General features: G+C 52.0%; 1 protein-coding gene across 5 annotated transcripts in view; it reads right to left on the reverse strand.

Annotated features, from left to right (window-relative positions):
- Nucleotides 1–22,727, reverse strand: part of EXOC6B (exocyst complex component 6B) — a 296,665-nt gene that overhangs the window by 50,574 nt on the left and 223,364 nt on the right. For all 5 annotated transcript variants that reach the window (XM_064419169.1, XM_064419174.1, XM_064419173.1 and 2 more), the window contains one exon: nucleotides 19,931–20,004. In XM_064419169.1, the coding sequence (XP_064275239.1) occupies nucleotides 19,931–20,004 (74 nt within the window). The remainder of the gene's footprint in view (nucleotides 1–19,930; nucleotides 20,005–22,727) is intronic.

The raw sequence follows: 22,727 nt of genomic DNA on the forward strand, positions 1-22,727 counted from the left end.
TTGGTTTCTCTGGAAGGCAGCCCGGTGGTGCTGCCCTTTCTTTGGAAAAACACCACGCTCCCGGGATTGCTGGGATTCCTCCCAAACCAAGCAGGTGACATCTTCATCTCGTGTGCAGTGAGCATGGGGTGGTGCTGGGAGGGCTCTGGGAGCCTCAGCCTCCCAGATCCAGCTTTTTCCTGATCCTGCTGGTGGCATCTCCAGCCGCTCAGTCCTGCTCCAAAGCTCAGCTCCCAGGGGTTACAGAATCAGGGAATCACAGAATGGTTTGGGATGGAAGGGATCTTAAAAATTGTTCAGTTCCTTCAAAACCACCCCATCCACGACCATGGACACCTCCCACTGTCCCAGGTGGATCCAAGCTCCAATGTCCAACCTGGCCTTGGCCACTGCCAGGGATCCAGGGGCAGCCACAGCCAATCTGGGAATTCCAGCCCAGCCCCTGCCCACCCTCCCAGCCAGCAATTCCTTGCCAAGATCCCAGCCCAATCTCCCCTTGGCCAGTGGCAGCCATTCCCTGTGTCCTGTCCCTCTGTCCCTTGTCCCCAGTCCCTCTGCAGCTCTCCTGGAGCCCCTTCAGGGTCTCTGAGGATTCCCTGGAATTTTCCCTGCTCCAGGGGAACATTCCCAGCTCTCCAGCCTGGCTCCAGAGCAGAGGGGCTCCAGAACCCTGGAATATTGGACAGGAACCTCTCGCACCACGTTCCTGCCCTTTGCCAGGGCTGCACCTGCAGCACTGCTGGAATCTGGGACAATTCCAGGGATTCCCAGGGGCAGCCACAGCTTCTCTGGGCACCTTGTGCCAGGGCCTGCCCACTGTTCCAGCCCGGAATTCCTCCCCAGGGGTCATTTGGGGCTCGGAGCTCCACAGGAGCCTGTCCAGAGGCAGCAGCACTCCCTTGGGATGGACTCATGTCCATGAAATCCAAATGCCATCACACACAGAGCAATTTCCAGCCTTTTTGATGGAAGACAGATTTAAGCTCCCGTGCCGGAGCCAGGCTGCTGCATCCAATCCTTCCCCACCCCCCAAAAAGCTGATTTCATCAAGAGATCCGATTGCAACCCTATCGTTTACTAAAAAAAAAAAAAAGGGGAAAAAAAATCCCTTCAGCATAATCTACTTAAAAACCCAAATCTCATTTGTAGGTTATTAGAGCTGCTCCCGCCTGTGACATCCGGGCACGGAGCTCCCAGGAATTCTGAGGAGTCAGAGCTGGTTTTACTGGAGTGTTTGGCCACGTTTCTGAAGGGCTCCTCAGCTGCCGTGGCAGCCGCAAACAGCTTCCCGAAAAGACAGTGGAAAATCTGGGAATAAAAATCCAAATAAAAGCGATGGCCCTAACGAGCTCTGTGCCGGTTTTGGGGCCGATCACTCAGCTCGTTGTCAGCTCCAGCTCCAGCCTCCATCCATCCGTGTGTTTTCCATTTATCCCAGGCTGACAGGAGCAATAATCCCGGCTCTGCTGCTCCCTGCAAACCACCCACCACTCTTCAGGGGTTGCTGGCCATCAGCAGCCAAAATGACCCTTTTCCACCCCAAATTTCCAAGGATGTTTTAGAAGAGGAGTTTCCAGTCCCACAGGAGTTCAAAAGCAGAAGTTTCACTCATTAAAAGGAAAAGAACACCTTTTTTTTCTCCCCCAATTACTGCTTGGCTTTCTCTCAACATCCACAAATATCCAGTTTTCATGGAGGAGGGGAGGAAACTGAGGCACGGGGACCGTGGCCAGGCGTGGAGCACCATTCCTGCCAGCCCCATCCCGATCCCGGGAGCCTGGATCCCATTAGTGGCTTTGGCAGAGTCCTCGGGCCGGGCTCTGCTCCGGGGACTGGAACACGGGACTTTCCTGCTCCACGGTTCACATTCCAGCCTGGCGGCGCTGCCACGGCCGGGCTCGGAGATTTGGGAACGTCTGAGGGATGGGAGCAGTGGGATACCAGCAGAGGAGCAGCCTCTGATTTCCAGAATTAACTATCAGGAACGCCAGTGATGAATTTCTCAGGATTCTGGACCTGCACACCAGGTGGAAGCTCATCCTCAGACACTTCCTTGGATGAGAAGGAAAAGCTTGGCCAACCAGCAGGGTTGGAATGTTTTCCCAAACCTTTTCAATCCAAAGCCAACACAAATCTTCAGTACGACCCTCAGGAGGAGATGGATCCCATCCCGGAACAACCTGGGATAGTGGGAGTTGACCCTGCCCATCGTGGCAGGGGCTTGGAAGGGGATGAGCTGGAAGGGCCCTTCCAACCCAACCCAACCCAGTCCATGGTTCTGTGACACTCTGGGCAGGTGGAACCTCCTCACTTAAAAAATAAAATAAAATACAATCTAATTTTTAAAAAATTACATTTTCAGGACTGCAATGGTCCAAAAGCTGAAGTTTCTGAGGTTGATTTTTGGGACCTTCCAACCTAAAAGCAACTCCAGAGCAAAGAAAAGGCCCAGAATCTTCTCAAAGTGATCGGTGAAAATACAGGAAAAAAACAACAATTTCCCAGTGGGAAAGAAAAGGTGGGAAAGGAGCCCCAGAGGCTGGGGAGTGTCCTGAGAAGGTCCTGAGGAACCTGGTCTGTCTGGGTCTTGAGTCCTGCTCAGGAGAGGGTCCAAGGCCCTTTGTGGCCAATGCTCTTCATGGTCAACTTCTGGAATATTTATTTTTCCCAAAGAAACCCGAGTTATTTCAAATATCCCACCCAAAGAATCTTGGATCTGTTTCCTTCCTGCTTCTCAAGGAACTCCAGGGATTGCAAATGGGATGGAATAAGGCAGGGATGAGTAAGGAAAGGAGAGATTTGGGGACAGAATGTGATAAAAAAGACAAAGCAAGGGCAAATATGAACAGAGAGAGATGAGTCTGCTTGCTCAAAGGTATTGGAATCTGCCTGGAATTGGGAAAATATCCCAGCATTCCCAACTAGAGTAGAAGTTAAATGCAGCTAAACATAAACCACCAAGAATTTAATTAATATCAAGGGCCAGATCCTGCCCAAAACTTCATAAAAAGCTGTTGCTGGCCTCATTTGGAAAATTCCCACCTGGATTTTCCATGCCAAGTCCTCATTTTAAAGCCAAGATCAAAGTCCACCACTGCTGGTGATCACATCCAGCCTTCCCCAGGACGTGGAGCTGGGAAAACCTTCCCAGATATATTCCAGAGGGAATTCCTGAAGGAACCTGCATTCCACGTGTTCCACAGAAAGCAGCCCAAAGGGAACCCCATTCCCACCTGGAACTGCTCCTCTGGGGTCCCTCCCAAGCTGGAGGAGGTCTCAGAGTCTGACTAAAGGAGAATTAAAAGGTTTATTTAAGGGAAAACCACCCCAAGTGATTTAAACTCAGCAAACAGATCCCACAGGGAATCCAAAGGAGCTTCCCAGCCCTGGGTCCACATGGTTTCCACTCGTGGCACGTTGTGCCAACCAACACATGGCTCCTGTTCTTCAGGCCAATCAGCAATCCCAAAAGTGCAATTCCAGGCTCAATTCCTGCCCAAACTCCTCACCCTGCTCCAGTCAGACCTGGAGCATGAATCCTGTCACCCTGAGCTCCGGGTGGGATGGGAGGGAACTCCCAAATTCCATGGGGCAGGAGAAACCCCAGGAGAAAGCCCTCTGCTTTCCACCTAAATGTCACACAACAAAACCCCTGTGGGAATTTCCTTCCCTTTCTTGTCCACGTCTCACTTGGGGATGAGATCTGCAGCTTCAGAGCGAGCAATAATTGACATTATTCCCCAAAATCCTGCAATGGCTGGATTGGCTCCACAGCTTCAAAATGCACGGAAAGATTCCCCAACTGAACTGTCCCGTCCCCAAAGCCCAGCTTGGGGTGGGATTTGGGATGCCCAGTGAAAAACGAAACAAATCCAACTCGTGTCAGGCAATAACTGGAGTCAAACGAGTGCAGAACGTGAGGATTCCCTTGGAGCGAAGCCCTGGGGGTTGGAATGCAGCAAATCCCACTGGAGAAATGAGGGAATTCAACCAAACCATCCCCAGTTCACATTTTCACCTCTCATTTCTTGCCCATTTCACTTCTCCAGGCAAAGAGGTAATTCAGCCTCGGGAGACACAGAGCTGTGCTTGAGCAAACCAGAAAAAATCCAGTAATAATGGGATCATGGAATGGGTTGAGGTGGAGGGGCCTTCAAGATCATCCTGATCCCACATGCAGGGACACCGCCCACTATCCCAGGTGGATCCAAGCCCCAGTGTCCAACCTGGCCTGGGACACTGCCAGGGATCCAGGGGCAGCCACAGCAAACCTGGGAATTCCATTCCTGGGAATTCCTTGCAAGATCCCAGCCCAATCTCCCCTTGGCCAGTGGCAGCCATTCCCTGTGTCCTGTCCCTCTGTCCCTTGTCCCCAGTCCCTCTGCAGCTCTCCTGGAGCCCCTGCAGGCCCTGCCAGGAGCTCTGAGCTCTGCCTGGAGCCTTCCCTTCTCCAGAAAGGGAACATTCCCAGCTCTCCCAGTGGGAAGCGCTGATGGAGAGCAGCAGCAAATGAGGGAGTAAATTACAGCACTGCAGGGACTCAGCTTCCTCCAGTCTCCCCTTCTCCCATTATATCCTGATTTTCTGGGCTATTTTTTACTCCTGGCCCTGCCTAACGAGCTGCTGACTGGCTTGGCCACCTCCAGGCCGTGACAGATGGCTCCACACGCTGCCGTTAATGTGCTGGAAAACACCCCTGGATGGATCCAGCCCTGCCCGACCCCAGCACGGAGCTCCGGGGAGCCTTCCCAGAGTGGGTTTCATTTCACTGCCTTGTGCCTTTCCCCACTATTTATATCCTAAGCGTGATCAGATGAGAGCAGGAATATAAAAAATATTCTTTCCACAGCCCATGACATCACCTTTTCCTCTTGGAAAAGTCGGTAACTCCATACGTTTTTATGCACGCAGCCCCACACGGGCTCTGCTCTCTCCTTACAGCAGCAGAACATTCCCGTCCATGAAAATTAAAGGATAATCTATAGGAAAAATGTGCTACTGGAGAGAAATTTGTGCTGGAGGCTTCTCTGCTTTCTATTAAGGGCCCTTTGGAAGGAGTTTCCAGTGGCTGAAAGGCAGAGGGATAATTAAATGGCCTAAATTATGGCTTTAAACAGACAGAGGGCAGGGTTAGATGAGATTTTGGGAAGGAATTCCTCCCTGTGAGGGTGCCGAGGTCCTGGCAGAGAGGTTGTGAACTCCTCACCCCTGGAAGTGTCCGAGGCCAGGCTGGACAGGGCTTGGAGCAAGCTGGGATAGCAGGAGGTGTCCCTGCCCATGGCAGGGGGTGGGATGGAATTTCAGGTCCTTTCCATCCCAAACCAGTTTGGGATTCTGAGTTCCACAGGGATCAAACAGAAGCAGAATTTCCCCCCAGACTGGCACGGGAGACGTGCACACTCATCCCATGAACCTGCAGCCACTGCCAGCCAGAGGGACGAGGTCTGACAGCAGCTTTGGGCCCCGGTCACTCCAAACACAAATTCCCACCTCCATCGGGGCAGGAGGGAGAGGAGAGTGAACTCGGGGTGACCTCCAAGAAATCCCTGAACCTAAAAATATGACAGACAAACTGTTTCCACCGAGAGCTGCTATATAAAACCACCCCGGCTGAAAACTCCTCTGGAGCTAACCTCAAACACGAGGCGAATTCCAGCCTCGCTGTTTTCCTCTGGCATCCCGGAATGTTCGTCTCCAGGACAGAACTGGCTGTTCAAGCGAGCCCCTGCTCCTGCAGAAGTGATTGTTTTCAAACACTTTGGAAAAGCAATCCCGCACAGGGGCTGCATTCCAGGCAGGATTCCCTCCCCCCTCCAGGTTTTAAGCATTAAGAGGAGCAGAGCAAGAACAGACTTTGTCCACTTGGCTTCCAAGTTACCACAAATTAAAGGGAGAAAAGACATTCTTTGGTTTCTTTACAGCACGGAGGATCACAGAATCATTTAGGTTGGGAAAGATATTCAAGATCATGGAATGGTTTGGGTTGGAAGGGATTTTAAAGATGATCCAATGCACCCCTGCCATGGGCAGGGACACCTCCCACTGTCCCAGGTGGATCCAAGCCCCAGTGACCAACCTGGCCTGGGACACTGCCAGGGATCCAGGGGCAGCCACAGCAAATCTGGGAACTTCATCCCAGCCTCTCCCCACCCTCCCAGCCAGCAATTCCTTTCCAAGATCCCACCTAAACTTCTCCTCTTTTCCTTTAGAACACTTCCCTGGTGTCCTGCCCGTGTGGGAAGACTCTCTCCCTCTTTCCTCTCCATCCCCTCTGGGCACTGAAGGGCTGCAGGGAGCTCTCCCTGGCGAGGCCTTGGATCCCCCAGAGGCTGATAACAGCTCAAGACGGGAACAAACCGAGGCATTTGCAGCAAGATTTCTGTTCCCTGCGTGGTTTGGAGCCGTGACTCATTCGCGGGGACTATTTCTGGTCACGGGCACAACCCGGCGGGGCTCGGAGCTCTCGGGTTCGCTTGATCCGTGCAACAAAAGATCCCAATCTCCCGTGGCTGTCAGTGCCCATCCCCGCCTCGTTTCCCCATCAGCAGCCCTCATGTCAGCAGCCAAATTAAGGGATTACAGCCGGGAACATTTAACGAGATTAGATCGGGGGAGTGTTTGCTCTTCCACCGAGGCTGCGAACAGGAGGATGGGGAGATGCCAACAGCCTCGGTCACACCTACAGCTCCTGCCCTGTCTGTCTGTCTGTCTGTCTGACACCACGCGAGACAAAAGCCAGACTTTGTTTCATGGTGTTCAGCACATCAGGCTCCAGCCCGTGCTAAAAACACACACAAGGGCTTTAAACAAAATTCACGTATCTGCAGCAACCGGAATTTCCAACGCCAGGAACTCCCAGCCCCACCCCAGCCCAGCACGCAGCACTTTATGGGATCACAGAAGGGTTTGAGCTGGAAAGGACCATGGGCAGGGACCCTTCCACTCAACCAGGCTGCTCTAGGTCCATCCAACCTGGCCTGGATTCGTGGGAAGATCCCAAATGAAAACCCCAAATGAAAATCACAGGAATCAAAGCGCTGCTCACAAGAGTTCTCACCCCAAAACACACAAACCCCGATTAAGCACCACAAACAAAAGCTCTGTCTGGCCAAACCAAGCCCAAATTTTGACCAATTAATCAGAAAAGACACGAACGGAGCCAGGGAGCTGAATTATCCTATTTAGGGAAGTCAGGGTTTGCTCAAGCAAGAGGAAGGCTCGGGGTGACTCACAGGACCCAACCGCTGCCATCCCTGCAGATTATCCAGAAAACACGAGCTGGGTCAAGGAAGTTGGGCCATTTAACACCAACTGTTCCAGTATTTATTTATTTTTTATGGGCCAGTTAACACCAACTATTCCAGTATTTATTTGTTTTTTGGTAAGTCAGAGCTGGTGCACAGCTCTCAGCGCTGGGACTGAATTCTCGCAGCAGCATTTTCAAACCTCAGCCAAAACAACTCCAGTGTCTCCTCAAAACCTTCCTGCCTTGGACACGGATGGGAATCGGGGAATAAACATCAGGATCTTCCTATCATTCCTGCACCAAATCCATGCCATGTGCTGCTTTTCCCAGGGACCCCAAACTGCAGCATTTTTGGGACTTGTTTGGCTTCAAAGCAAGAAAATTCCCAAAGCAATGAAAAGTTCATCCCAGTGCTCTGCAAAGAGTCGGAGTCACAACTGCTCTGGAGAAAGGAAAAACTGGGAGTTCTTTCTCTCAGGGATGGGATTAATGAGGGACTGGTTGAATTACAGAATCATGGAATCATTTGGGCTGGAAGGGACCTTAAAATCACCTCATTCTCCCCCCACTCCACGGGCAGTGACACCTCCACTGTCCCCAGTGGCTCCGAGCTCCAATGTCCAACCTGACCTTGGGTACTTAGAGGGATCCAGGGGCAGCCATGGCAAATCTGGGAATTCCAACCCAGCCAGGAATTCCTTCCCAAAATCCTATCCATCCCTGCCCTCAGCTGCTCCTGGAGCTGCAGCCCCTTCCTGATCCTTTCTCCCTCCCCATTGCCTGGACAGTCCTGGAGCCCAGGACGTCCTCCTGGTCCCAGGGAACGTGTCCTCCCTCTGGGGAGTCTCACAGCTTCACCCCAATCCCCAGCAGACCCCACAGCAGCCAAGGCCCCCTCCCTGCTCCGCTGGTCAGACCACTCCATCTTCATCAATTAAAAGATCCCAGAGGTCTTTTCCAACCTAAATGATTCCATGATTCTGCAATTAAAGCCCATTAGGCTAAGTGCTCTCCTGCTCCCTGTGCACCCAGCACGTGGAGCACTCGGCTGATCCCACCATGGAGCTGTTCAGGATATGTAGAAAAACAGGGAATAATGAGGGTACTTGTGCCAGTATTTAGCCCAAATTGCACTCAGGATTTCCAATCTTGTTTAAAAAAAAATAAAATCTTTCTAGTCTTGTTAAATCTGTGATGCTTTGGTGAGTTTGTTCCATTGCCAGGATGAAGTGTTGGGTTTAGAAAAGGGCAGGATACAAAGTCAACCTGAAGCACAGAAGCTCAGTCAAGGATATTCCTGACTGGTTCATTTTGGGTGTGAAGAAACACAGAACCATGGAATTATGGAGGCTGGAAAAGTCCTCTCAGATCATTGACACTCAGCTCTGCCAAGGCCACCGTGCCCCATGTCCCCGAGTGCCACATCCACAGAGCTTCAAAATCCCTCCAGGGATGGGGACTCCACCCCTGTGCCAGGGCTGGAAAACCCTTTCCCTTAAGAAATTCTCCCTAAAATCCAACTGGAATGGGACATTCAGGTCCCTGGGACAGCCTGAGGCCGTTTCCTCTTGTCCTGTCCCACGGGGAGCAGATCCCGACCCCCACCTGCCCGTGTCCCCTCTGCCCCCACAGGAACAGCCTTTTGGAGACCGTATTCCCAAACCCCAACTCCCTGAGACGGCGGAAGCGCATTAAAAGCTGGGAAGTGAAGCTGGCTCAGCACAGCTGGACTGGAACAAACCCCTCCTCAGCTGCCATCCTGCCCCTGGGAGCAGCGCTGTGACCTCACAGCTCCGCTCTGCCGTCAGGACAGACAGATGTGGACACACATCCGATTACCCACCCGTCACTCACAGCCAGCGGCCCCGCTCCTCCAGCCAAGGGGCTGGTGCCATTTCAGGCTCCGAAAAGCAGCTGCCAGCTGCTGCTCCAGCGGGACACAAATCCCCTGGAAGCCCGTGTCCCATCTACTCATCCTTCGTGGACAGCTGGGACAGCTCCGGGCGTCTCCGACAGCAGCATTGACACACCTGGGCAATCACGGGATCATCTGGGCTGGAAAAGCCCTCCAAGACTGAGTCCAGCTCCTCCCCAGCACGGCCAAGGCCACCACTGGCCGTGTCCCCAAGTGCCACATCCGCAGGGCTTTGAAATCCCCCCAGGGATGGGGACTCCACCCACCGTCCGTGGTAGTTTTGTTCCAGTGCTTGACAACCTTTTCTCCTATAGGAATTCTACAGGAAATCTGCACTTAAACACTGGAATGGATTTAGAGCCAGAGCACAAAACTTCCCACTCTCACCAGATCAACCTCGAAACTCTCCAGCAAACCCAGGCTAAAAATAACCCATTTATGCATTTAACAGTGGCTAATCCAAGCCCACGCGCCCTGGAATGGGCAGAAGCTCCAGGAATGGAAATGACCATTTTTATCCCAGGATGGAGGGGAGCTAATTAATTGAAAAACCATTCTGTGATTCCGTGAATCCAACAGGAAGGTTGGAATTGATCCCGGCGTGATGTTCCTGGCTATACAGTGCCACCTTGCTGTCAACCCATCAATGAAATGACATCTGGGAAGGGTGAGATGTGCAGCACCTTCACCTCGAGTGACCTGGGAATTCTGGGCTGGAATATGACATTAAAATCACCTTAATCCCAATTCTTAACCTATTCCAAGTGACCTGCTCTCCGATGGATTCTCCCACATCTCCACACCATCATTCCCACAGTTTCTCTCCACCCCTTGAGGCACAAAGAACTCCCTCTCCTCTGCCTTGTCCCCATCAGTCCCCTGCCCTTCCTCACTGACCTCACCTCATCGATTTCCTTCCTAATCCACGTGTCCAGCGCTCCGTAAATGCCGCTCAATATTTGTACTCCTTGAATCCAACGGGAAAAAAATCAATGGGAGACTCCAAGAACAGATTGCTCTGGGATTGCGTGTCTGGGAGGGAATTAATCCCTCATTCCTGAGGGACACGGGGGCCCGAGGCCTCGCAATCAAAGTCACCTTGATGGGAAGAGCCCCAGCAGTCCTGTCCCTCATCCCATGGTGTTATCCCAGGAAGTTGACTCCTTGGCTGGTGGAACACCCCAAGGTTTTCCAGGAGCTGGAGTTTCCCTGCTCTGAAATGATCCAGCTGCCCTCGAGAGGTCACAAGGAGAAGAATGACAGGGATGCACTGGGATAAAGTTTCCCTACGGCTTCAAAGGCACGAGAGCTCCGCACAACTTCCCCGACCACCCACCACGATCCGGCTGGGGGATCCCATTCCAGGGAAACCCGGGAATGCTTCCCCATCACGGCAGCAACAGGAGCTCCTCTTGGAGCTCTTGTTCCCCTCCTGAGGGGGGAACCTCACATGGCACCAGGTGAAGGCTGGATCAGTGAAAGGCAGCTCCATAAAAGCTCCTTTATGGACAGCTCCTCCTCATCCCCCAGGAGCGGCAGCTCCCGGATCACTGGAGCGGGTTCGGTTTCCCAACCGGGGGTGTGGAGGTGAAGGGCACCACCTCTGGCCCCCTCTGTTCCTGTCAGTCCCGCCCCAATCCGCAGGATAAAGGGAATGTGGGCCCTGCAACTCCCAGTGGTGTCTGTTTTCCCGGCTGGATGAGAGACTGCAGTCACAGGGAAGGAATCTCGGGAAGGAGATCCCGGTTCCCACAGCACGGCCCCGCTCCAGGGAGGGTGGGCCAGGGGCAGCCAGAGGGTGTTCAGGAGGAGCCAGAGGCTCCAGCTGAGTCTTGGAAGAATAAAACCCAATGGAAACACGTTCCTGGCCCAGTGCAAGGTCCCTTGGGATGAGGTTCTCCATGGAGTCCTGGGAGTGGCTCCTTGTTTTGCCATAAAATTCCACCAGACAAGGCTGCAGTCACTCCCCATCCCTGGGAGTGTCCAAGGCCAGGTTGGAGAGCCCTGGGATGGTGGAAGGTGTCCCTGCCCATGGCCGGGGGTTGGAATGAGAGGATCTTTGGGGTCCTTTCCAATCCAAACCATTCCCTGATTCCATGATTAATGTGGGCAAGGTCTCTCCCACCTCACCACCTCCTGCCTCACACCCGCCCCGTGCCTGCCCACACGGCATCCCGAGGAATTCAACACACAGCCACGAGGTCCCAAACCCCTCTCCTCGCTCTCCAGCTCCTCATTTCCTCCCTCTATTCCCTGTGTCTGAAAGGCTCCCAGTGACAGAGGATTTGATTGTTTGTTTGCTTTTATTGTTCCAGAGGGCCGAGTGTCGACAGGCTCCACAATTCCCAGCGCCCAGAAACCCCGGCAGCACTCCCCGCCGCCCAGAAGTGCTAACAGGACATGTTTGCACTCCAGGCTTTTTTTTGTTTGGAGGCTCTGGGGAACATCCAGGCACTTTTAAGTCGTCCCCAGGCTACTGCATCCCTCCTGGATGGAGAGTGATGGCTCTGGAGCCTGAGCAGCCGAAGGGGAGAGGGATCCGTGTGATTTTAATGGGATTGAACCACAAAAGGCTGGGTTCAAAGCAACACTAAGACCAGTTTAAACCCACCAAGGTAGGAAAAATCAGAGTTAAGGCTCTGAATCTGCTCTGAGCTCCTGTTTTTGTGTTTCCTGCCCTCTTCCCATCCCTTGTCCGCAGAGCACAGCGAGAGGCAGCTTGGATTTCCAGCCCAAACTTTGGAGGATCCTTCGCTTTGTGAGTCAGGCAGTTAACACTGATTGAAAAACAAATAAACCTCTCCATGTGCCCTTCTCCAACACTGTTGGGATTTGGGCACTGAGGGGAAAAAAAAAAAAATAGTGCCCTGAGCCTGACAGGGAAGAAACAGAGTGGTTTGGCCAAGGCTCTGGAATGTTCTTCCTGGAGCGCCGGGCTGGCCGCAGCCCGAGGGATCCCTGCTGGCTCCTGGGCAGTGCCTGCCCAACAACCCATGGCTGAGCACGTGGATCCACGCTGGGGGAGGAAAAATGGATTTACAGATCATCTCTGATGGGTCTCCAATGTGGAGCAGCATTCCCGATGGGAATTCCGGGAAGGGTGAGCAGAGACAGGGGTGTGGGACAGCTGGAAGAGCAGCCGTGGGCTGGAGCTCAGCCTGAGCTTCAGGAGGTCCCAAAAGAGTTCCTCAAACATCTCCTGCTACTTCTTAGATGTCTCCCAGCTGCCCTGGGACAGGTTTTGACCCAGATCCAGTTGGTTTTCCAGGGAAAACCCCTCACTTTGGTGTCACTACCTGGGGTCACACGTGAACACCAAGGCACGGGTGATATTTGGAGCAGGAAACAAAGCCAAGAAAGGGCCCCTCATTGAACACCTGCAGGTTTGGGTTTGATAATTCTGGTTTCCCTCCATCTTTCTGTTCCTTCAACTCTCCCAAGTGTTTTTAGGGAGCCATGGGGTGGGAGAGGGATGGATGGATGGATGGATGGATGGATGGATGGATGGATGGATGGATGGATGGATGGATGGAGACAATACTTTCATGGGGAATGGTTCCTTCTCCCAAGTAAAAAAGCAATAGGAAAAGAGGAAACAGACTGAAGCTGTGCCACGGGAGGTTCAGGTTTGGTATTGGGGAAGATTTCTTCCTGGAAAGGATTGTCCAGCCCTTTAACTCAATAAATCCACAACTTCACAGATTTTCAAAGGTGAATTAATTCCAATTATGGATTGGGAACACAAATCCAGGCATTTCTGGAGAGAGAAATCCAATGTTCAGGTGGTTTCTTTGTCTTAATGAAATTATTGACTTCCCCCTGCCGATGACCTTGGAGAGGACACTCAGCCACCCCTGAGGTCCACCAGGAATTAACTGCAGCTTTGGCTTCTCCAGGCAACCTGGCATTCAGGAAAGCCAGGATAATTTGGGTTTCTGGAAGTAGAGAGGTGGGACAGAGGATGAAGGCGATAACATTAATATTAATAATAACAACTTCTGGGAAGCTGATGTGGTTATGGATGCCTAGAGAAGCTTCCATCACACTCAGGGGTGTTAGGAAACAAAATATCCTTTAATTAGCAGTAATTAGCTCAGCTGGAAGTCAGGCACCTGCCCTTGCTGCTCTCCATTATCTCCTCAGACTCTTCAGGGCTTCGTGTTTGCACAAGAAGCAGCAAAATGGGCACTTTTCGATGGCCTGTGGGCACCACCTTAATGAAGGTGATTAATAACGCTGGATAAATGATCCAGGAGATATCAGTCAGTGTAAGGAACTTGGAGAGGAGCCACTGAAGTAATTAAGAGCCTGGAGATAGGATCTGAACAGCAAAATGCTGGATTTAAGGGTAATGATCCAACCATCTCCAGCCTCTCTCTCCTTGCTGGGAAATGAGGAATTAGGGCTGACACTGGAACCTGTGTCTTCACACCTCTGTTTCCTGAGTGATCCAGGTGTTTGCCAGGAAAGATACACGGAATTCTGGAATTCAGCATTTCCCTTGGCACGTCTGGGAGCTGCAGGGAGGGATCCAGAGCTGGAAAAGGGCTTTGGATCACCGGGCTGGACAGGACAATGTGTCAGAGGCCACAGAAAGACTGGTGAGAGAACTGAAGGGCTGTTAAGCCAGGACAGGATCCACAGGAGTGAATGATGCAGGAAAACAGGGAGAATGGCAGAGGGTGATGGTTGGTTGATGATCTGGGAGCTGTTTCCCAATCTGAGTGATTCTGTGCTGATTATAAATTTAAAAAGATGCAAAATTCCAATGTTGTCTTTCCGTGGCAAAAACATCCCCTGGAAAGGGCCCTAAACACTGAAGGTGAGCAGAAACCCCAAACGTACAACCTGGCTTCTCCAAATCATGGAAGGGGCTGGGTTGGGGACCATGGAGATCATCCCTCTGGGATGGACAGGGACACCTCCCAGTGCCTCAGGGGGATCCAAGCCCCAGTGTCCAGCCTGGCCTGGGACACTGCCAGGGATCCAGGGGCAGCCACAGCTTCCCTGGACAAAACCCAGCGCTCAGATCCCTCTTTGGCTGGAGCAGAACGAGAGAATCCCAAGAACTGGAATTCAGGGTTCAGCTCAGAACTCGAGCTCTGAGGCTGAGGCTGGGCAAGGCAGTGGGGGAGGGGGCCTGGAGCCAACGGAACAATTTGGAGATGAAAAACAGCGACTGAAATGAGCTGAAAACCCCTCGTGAGTCACCTTTTCATCCCTGCCCTCCTGCATCCAGTGACTAACGTGGCAACAAAGCCGTGGGAGCTGCTCTCCCAGCAGAAACCCTGGAGACACAAGCAGGGACATGCGGGAGGAGACACCTCGGCGGGAGAGCTGGGCTAATTGATCATCCCCTCCGTGTGGTTCTCAGCTTCTGCTCCATCTCCCAGCAAAACCAGCTGGGAAGGATCAGCCAAACCAGTTTGCTGAGCAGGATGGCTCTGGGCTCACCCAAAGTCTTGTTTTTGCTCTGCTCCCCAAACATCTCCTGACTTTGCAGGGCTGGGGAGCCACATTTAAGTGTAAAATACAAAAACAAGTTTAAAAAAACAACCCAGAGCTCCCTGCCTGGTGGGAATGAGCCTTCAGGGCATCCTGGATGCTGCCGTGGATGACTGGAGGGACTGGCTCCACCTTCCCACCACCAAAGTGGTGACAGAGCTGAGAGGTGGCCAGAGCCACCAGTGTCACACAAGGGGACCTTCAGCCCAAATTCCCAAGGGCTTTTCCTCAGCCACCAGCTGGGGATGGAAGCCTGGAGCACATGGGAGCAGTAGGAGACAGGGATACATCCCGTGGGAGGTCCTGAGTGGAAAGAGATCCACCAAAATTGAGTCCAGCTCCTTCCCTTGCCTGGGACACGCCAAAATCCCACCCTGGGCACCCCTGGGAGCGTTGCCCCAGCAGCTTTGGGAATGTGCCCATTCCCTGGGGAGCTGTTCCAGTGCCTGACACAAGGACACAATTCCAGACCTCCCAGTGCCCTTAGAGCAGCCAGCAGCCCAGCCAGAGGGGGTTCCCAACACCTGACTTATCAGCTGATACTCGATAAGAAGCCAGGCTGGATGCCCACCATTCCAGCACAACTGGAGCTCCCGCAGTGACCTCACGCTGGCTGCTCCCTCCAAAGGAGCAGGTGGATCCTTAAAGCCAGGCACGGAGCCCAGGAATCCAGGCTGCTGGAATGTGAGGCTCAGGGATGAGCTCACGCTGCAGCTTTGCTCCTCTGTTGGGTTCTCATTTTTAGATAAAAAGGTGTAGGGCTGGAGAAAAGGGGAACGTCTGGTGACTGCACACAGGGCAGGAGAGAGAGGAAAGCTGGGAGAAGTCAGGGATGCCCCTGGATCCCTGGAAGTGTCCCAGGCCAGGTTGGACACTGGGGCTTGGAGCAGCCTGGGACAGTGGGAGGTGTCCCTGCCCATGGCAGGGGTGGAATGGGATGGGATTTAAGGTCTCTTCCCACCCAAACCATTCCATGATTCCATCCTAGAGCAGGGATGGAAGGAAATCGTGTTCCTGAGGGGATCATTCCTTTATTAAGTGTCTCTATCAGGGCTAATAAGTGAAAAATGAACATATTGGAGGGAGATTTCCCACTCTCAGCTGGCCAGGGTCCAGCAGGATCCCACAATAACCACAGCTGGATCCCAACACAGGGAAAACACACAAACACAGCACTTCCCATGGGACAAGCAGCAGCAGAGTCATGGAATGGGTTGTGTTGGGACCTTAAAATTACCCCATTCCTTGGGAGGTTCCCACTCCCAGGTGAACCATGGAGTGGTTTGGGTTGGATTTAAATCCCATCTCATTCCACCCCATGCATGAGCAGGGACACCTCCCACTATCCCAGGGTGCTCCCAGCCCCAATGTCCAGCCTGGCCTTGGGCACTGCCAGGGATGCAGGGGCAGCCACAGCCAATCTGGGAGTTCCAGCCCAGCCCCTCGCCACTCTCCCAGCCAGGAATTCCTTGCCAAGATCCCACCTCAACCTGACCTTTCCTGTCTTAACCCCACTGATGGGGCTCGGGGAGCTGATGCTGAAACTCAAACCCACCAGGTTTGCATAAAGCAAAGCAGAACAATTGGAGGAGAAGAGCGGAACCTCCCTGTCCCCATCCCTTGGGCATCCAGGGACTCCAGGTTCCCACCTGCCTTGGTCCAAACATCCCTCAGAGCTCAGGCTGGCACTCGCAGAGGACACTCAGCACTCAGGATTTGTAACTCACTGGACAGAAGGAGAGGCTGGGAGGAGGGAGCTCTCATCACTGAGTACATTCCCTCCCTGGAACCCAGAGTGAAATTCCTCAAGTGCTGGAGACAGATTTTCCTTGGAAGGCGGCCACGAGTGCTGATCTGGCTTCTAGGAGAGATCGGCGTGGCCAGGGACTGCAGGGACCTCAGAGACCAGCACAAACCCTCCTCTTGCACCAGCGTCCTCACAGCAAACCCATGAAAACCAAAAATCAAAACATTTCCAGCTGTGGGGAAAACAGGGAATGGTTCCACACGTGGGCTTGGGAATGACCTGAGAGCACCTGGAGATCTCCAGTGGTGTTTGGACATTCAGGGGTGTTTGGTGAAGATCCAGAGGAGTTGAGTATTTCAAATTTCAGCAAGGGACTAAACGGAGCTAAATTTATTTCAGATTTCTAAAATACAGCACCAAATGTGCAAGAACAACATTTAAACTGGAAGGGGGAAAAGCAAATATTCCTTCCTTGTGAAACCTTAAATATTTGAGTCTCACTCCTGCAGAAGGACTTGAGATGGGAGTTGGTTTCCTTTATGACTTCATTAAGAGTATTTATGGATTTAGAATTGTCCCAGAATAGGAAATCAAGCCCCATTTTACATTTCTGACTGCTCAAAATAGTGATTTTGATTTTCTGGGCTCAAATCTTCCTCTTTTCCAGACAAGGATGGAATTATTCCTGAATTCCTTGGGCACGAGGGGAAAACCAGGATTTTGATGTACTAAATTTGAGTCTGCTGCTCTGAACAAGGATAAACTCTGGTGCCTTTAAACAGTGACATCTATTTAGGGTTTATTTCCCACTACAAGGATTGGCACCAAGGCACAAACCAGCCACCACATTTTCCTATCACTTCATATTTTATTAATTTTGGTCATTCCTTTAATCATCCCCCATTCCAGTGACAATTTTCTTGGATTTACAAATGTTCTGTAACAGCTCCTACTGAAGCATGTTGGGAAGGGAAACCTCTTTAATTTCCCTACTTTGGTGAATTTTTGCCCAGTCATTATTCCTCCCTCCTTCCCCCAGCTGGGTCATTCCATTTAAATCAACATTGTGGTGACATTTCACAGAATCATGGAATGGTTTGAGTTGGAAGGGACCTTAAATCTCATCCCATTCCATCCCATTCCCTGCCATGGACAGGGACACCTTCCACTATCCCAGCCTCAATGTCCAGCCTGGCCTTGGACACTTCCAAGGATCCAGGGCAACCACAGCTGCTCTGGGAAGCCTTGGGCTCCATCCCAGTCCCTCCCCACCCTCACAGAGAGCAATTCCTTCCCGATGTCCCACTTAATCTACTCAGCTTCAGCTTAATTTCATGGCTTAAAAGAGAAAAAATGCCAAGTCCAACAAGAGAAATTTCAAGACAAGCCGAAGAACAATCAAAGACCTTCATCCATGACCTTCCCACCTCTCCCTGCTCCCAGCTGGAGCTGCAGTCCAACAGAAGTGCTGGGAGCATTGGAGGTCTGGTGGCCCCAGAGCAGCGACCAGAGCCTTGCTTGGATGGGGTCTGGTGACACATTCCAACATGCCACCAGACCAGATCATCGACAAGACCAAGCAGGGGGAACTGCCTCATCTTTCCGTGCTACTGGATAAGTCAGGGATGGGTCAGTTCCATTATCTGTACAACACCTTGATTTTCCCCTCATCATCATCCGTTATCCAGGAGATCCAGGACTTCCCAACCTCACGTGGCACTTGTATCTCCCCTTTCTCGTTGCATAATCACAGAATCCTGGAACAGTTTGGGTGGGAAGGGGTCTCAAAGCCCACCCAGTGCCACCCCTGCCGTGGGCAGGGACACTCCCATTGTCCCAGGGTCCTTCAATCCGGTCCTTGTCCAACCTGGCCTTGAGATTCAGAGGTGCTGCTGCTTTTACATGCAAGAACAAAACTTGGGAGCACCTCCTGGAACAAAGACGAAACCTCTGTGTCCAAGGACACCCACTGGACAGAGGAGGAAGGACTGAGGAGGCTCCTCCTCCTCCTCCTCACCCGAGCTGGGTCCCTTTGGCTGCGTTTTGCACTCATGAACCACACAAACATTTCACTGGCTCGACCTCACCGAGCCGTTTTCAGGCGTTTCACTCTTCCAAGAGCCCCAGGTTCCCTGTCCAAAATCCCCACATTCACGGCCTGGTGCTTGGAAAAGGCCCAGGGCCTCCACATTTCCTCACACCCAGGAGGCCGCGGGCGCGTCGAGCGCCGCAGTCAGTAAAGTGCCAAGGAGCTAATGAAGATAAAAGTGTCAGCACAGCCTGGTGATAACGCACACCTCTCCCATGGAGCTGCTGGGACCGTTTTGCAAACAAATTTGGCAGTTCCTGGCGGGCCCGGGCCCGAAAAGCGGCGTCCTGATGTTATTAAAGTTAACAGAAGTGTCATGGGATGACAGATGGCTCCCCGCACATCAATTGGATTCTGAGGAGTTCTCAAACCCTGGCGGGTTGAAAGCAGCTCCAGCACGAATCAGAGGCAGGGGCAAGATCATCGATACAAGGGATTATGCAGATTTAAGAAATACCCTCGGCACCCGAAAGTTTTCAGAATGCAAACTACGTCAACCCCGCGAACAAGAGGCACTGCATCATGATGGCAGCAGGGACAAAGCCAGGGGGGTTTAACAGACAAAAAAAGATTGTTTTAATAGGAGAGAAGCATCAGTCATTGAGTCTTACTTCATTCAGACTTTCTCTCCAACCCATCCATCTTCAGTGCCAAGAGATGACAGGACCACCTCACTTTTCCCCCCGGCCTAGTGTATCAATAATGCCCATTTCTCCCCAAACAAATGACTCCCCAGAATGGCCCTTTTCCCAAAATTGGCTGCCAAGCCCCACAAAGGCCTCAGTACCTGCTATGGTCAACTTGGCTCCAACGGGGCCCCCTCCAGAGGTGGCCACCGATGGGTGGAGCCTTCCCCAACCATCTTCCCCAAGAGCCACTTTGTCATTCCTGGCCAGGGAGCATCTGCGGAAGAGGGGACCGGGGCGGGGGGGTGGCCGAGCCGCAGAGGGACACAGAGAGGGACACAGAGAGGGACACAACGGGCACGGACACAGGGGAATGCAAATTCCTCCGCCCTCGCAAATGCCTCCGTGGGCATTCTCTGGGAACAAAGGTCCCCGAGGCGGGCGGGCTCTGCATCACTGCTCTCTCTGTTCCCAGCACCTGCTCGGCACCGGCCGCGGAGTCGCCGCGGTCCCTCCGCGCCGCGGCCGCAGAAGCCAAGGGCAGCACAATGGCCCCGTTGGCCAGGGTCAGGCCTGGCTTTCTTCCTCGCCCCCTTCCACCAGCCCTTTTCACCTCCACCATCTCCAGGAGCGCTCGGCAAGGAGGTGGCTTCGAGCGACGAGAGGAGGAGGAGGGGGGAAATATAGGTCTCTGGCGTAAATCACTGACGCCGTTTCCCCTCCTCTCCCTTCCCTTAAGACCTGATGGTCTTCAGTCACACATCTTAAAAGCAAAACAAAAAACAAAAACACAAAGACTTACTTGTCTCAAGTCGATGAAGGCCAACTGCAGCGTGTCCCCTTGGAACCCAGGCACTGGGCCGGATCTGGCAAACTCTGTGGGAAAGAAAAGAGGATAAAAAGCGCCTTTAACTAACCATGGACAGGGAGATTGGCAGACGGATGACAGGGAAGACAAGAGAGGCTGGGGGAGAGGAGGACCGCGCTTCTAAGGAGTCATGTCTCCCTCCCTTCAGCGTCTTTGTTCGCCCTTCAAAATTCGTGTCATCAAAACACCATTAATTCCACCGTCCTGACAGCAAGGAAACTGTACTAATTCGACCTGAAATTTATTCCCATGAGCCGCACTGGGCTTCAGAGTATTTGTTTTGTGAACGGACAAACAACTCGCCCAGAAGAAAGGGGGGGATGGGGGTGGAAAAGTTTTTCCTCTCAACACAATAAAATCTTCAGCTGTGAAACTCTTTTCAGTTCCGAAAGCTATTTATATTTTAGGGCGCTAAAGGAATTTTCTAATTTCACGCCTGTCACCAGGCTCCATGAGCATTCATCAAAAAAATATGCCCGGCCGCGTCATTAATTATCAGGCAGCAGATTATTTGCATGATCTGGTGATGGCGCCTCTTGGTCAGCCCAAACGTGGAGAACCGCGGCCGTTGGGTGGCATTTTTATTTCTGGTGGATGAAGACATCTGACAACTGAATAACGTTGGCTTCTAAAGCGAAGAGAATATTTCCAAGGCCACATTTATCTCCTTCCAGCCTAATCTGGCCAAAATTTCATACTTTGGTTGTTCATTTTTCTCCTAATCCATTCTTTAAACCAAACCTAAAACCGCTGAAGGGGCTTGAATGGATCCATCTTAGAGGACCTTGGTTCTTCCATGGCATTTAGCAGCTTTTCCTTGGGAATGCTCATGAAGCCGACGTCTGCACGCATCCCAGGGTGTCTTTTGAGGTTGGTTCTGCCCAACTTCACTTCATTTTCACCCTCTGCAGTTACAGCTTCATCTCCGCTCCCCTCACAACCTCTCGGCATTGAGGGGACCTGGGTTGTGAGGCCACAACTCAACGTCACCAAAGGCTTGAGGGGGAGCACCTGCCTGGGCTTGAGTTGTGTGGCTCCTGCAGGCACTGGAGGTGCTGGAGGAATTAAATGTTTTCTTGGGATGAAGCCAGGTGTGATGGCAAAAATGGAGAAAGGAGGGAAAATACACACCAAATACAGATTTTTCAGTTATATGGCCCATTATCACCCATCTATCCAAGTTTTCACCATACAGGAACCCTCCAACAGCTCCTAAAGATCCACAAAGATGAGGATTAGGAATGGCTGGGCAATATGGAAGGAGGATTTTGCCTTTTGTCTCCATGACTAATCAGAGGCACCAATGGCTAAAGCGATTTCATGTCAGGTGGTCTCTTGAACACCTGGACTCCCAAAAGTTTTCCTATTTCCAAGCCAAGGCCACAAAATCAGGAACATAAATCATCACACTCCCATTTCCAAAGCTTTCCTAGAGCAGCCCAATCACGGAGCAGCCCCTTGGCTCTAACAAGGAGAGATTAATGAGTGAAACACCAGGACTCAGTCCTGTCCCTCAAGGAAAGCAGGGTTATTAATCAGCTCCCTTGCTCCACCTTCCATTAAAACCTTGGGATGGAGAACATCCTTCAAGCCAGACACAGGCACCTCCAGGGGCACAGGGGACACTTCTCAGACTCTGCTTTTTAATAGTCTCAGATGCCAGAAGAGCTTTGAGATTGAAACCATCGCTCATCTTTGCAGTGATCACTCAAGTGACAACCGCTGCAGGACAAGAGCAAACACGGCTGGGAAATCATTGCTTTTATCTGAAGTTATGAGGCAAAGGGAGTAATAAATAAATAAAAACAGAAATTATGGACGTGACTGCTCATATTTAGATTTTGGATAGGAAAAGCACAAACCAAAGTCAGCGGGTACCATCTGTGGTCGTGCCTTTGGAGTTTTGCACAGGATGGGACTGGACTGGGATGAACAGGAGGAAGTTCTTCCCCTTCCCTCTGAGGGTGGGGAGGCCCTGGCACAGGGTGCCCAGAGCAGCTGTGGCTGTCCCTGGATCCCTGGAAAAGTCCCAGGCCAGTCCCAGGCTGGGCTTGGAGCACCCTGGGACAGTGGAAGGTGTCCCCGCCCATGGCAGAACATGGGACTGGATGATCTTGAAGGTCCCTCCATCCCAAACCATTCCGTGATTCCTTGAAATCAGAGCTGCTCAGCTCCAGGCAATTCCACTGACCAATCCCGCAATATTCCGGGTGCAAAGAGCCCAAAGTGACTTCACACGTGTCCCCTAAAAATTGTTTTAATTAATCCTAACTGAAAAGGCATTTTAATGCAGTTTGCTATAAAATTTGACTGCAGCTTGCCTGAGCCAGCAGGGAGGGAGGATCAACCAAACCCTCTGACTCTGATCTGCAAGGGATAAATCATCTTTACACATTCCCTCTACACCCCACTGTCCCATCTGGAACAATTATCCCGAAAGCCACATCAATCCTAAAACACTTTGGAAAAGCACAATACCTGAGAAACTAAAAATGTTTAGAAGTGAGAAATGGTGTTTGAGCACATTCTCAAGAGGTGAAACTCCTCTGGGTGGCTCAGGGTTGGAGACGTCCCTGGGCTGAGGAACCAACCACGATGTCCTACCCTCCAAGGAGGGGGTCACCTCATGTTCCTGATTACATTTGGAGAAATCCTGGAAAAGAAACCCTGGAAGGACTGCGAGGAAAGCGAGTTTCTATTTTTTGGATCAAGGGCCTCACAGCTGTTCAGC

The sequence above is a fragment of the Passer domesticus genome, chromosome 4, assembly GCF_036417665.1.
Source record: "Passer domesticus isolate bPasDom1 chromosome 4, bPasDom1.hap1, whole genome shotgun sequence".
NCBI classification, from domain to species: Eukaryota; Metazoa; Chordata; class Aves; order Passeriformes; family Passeridae; genus Passer; species Passer domesticus.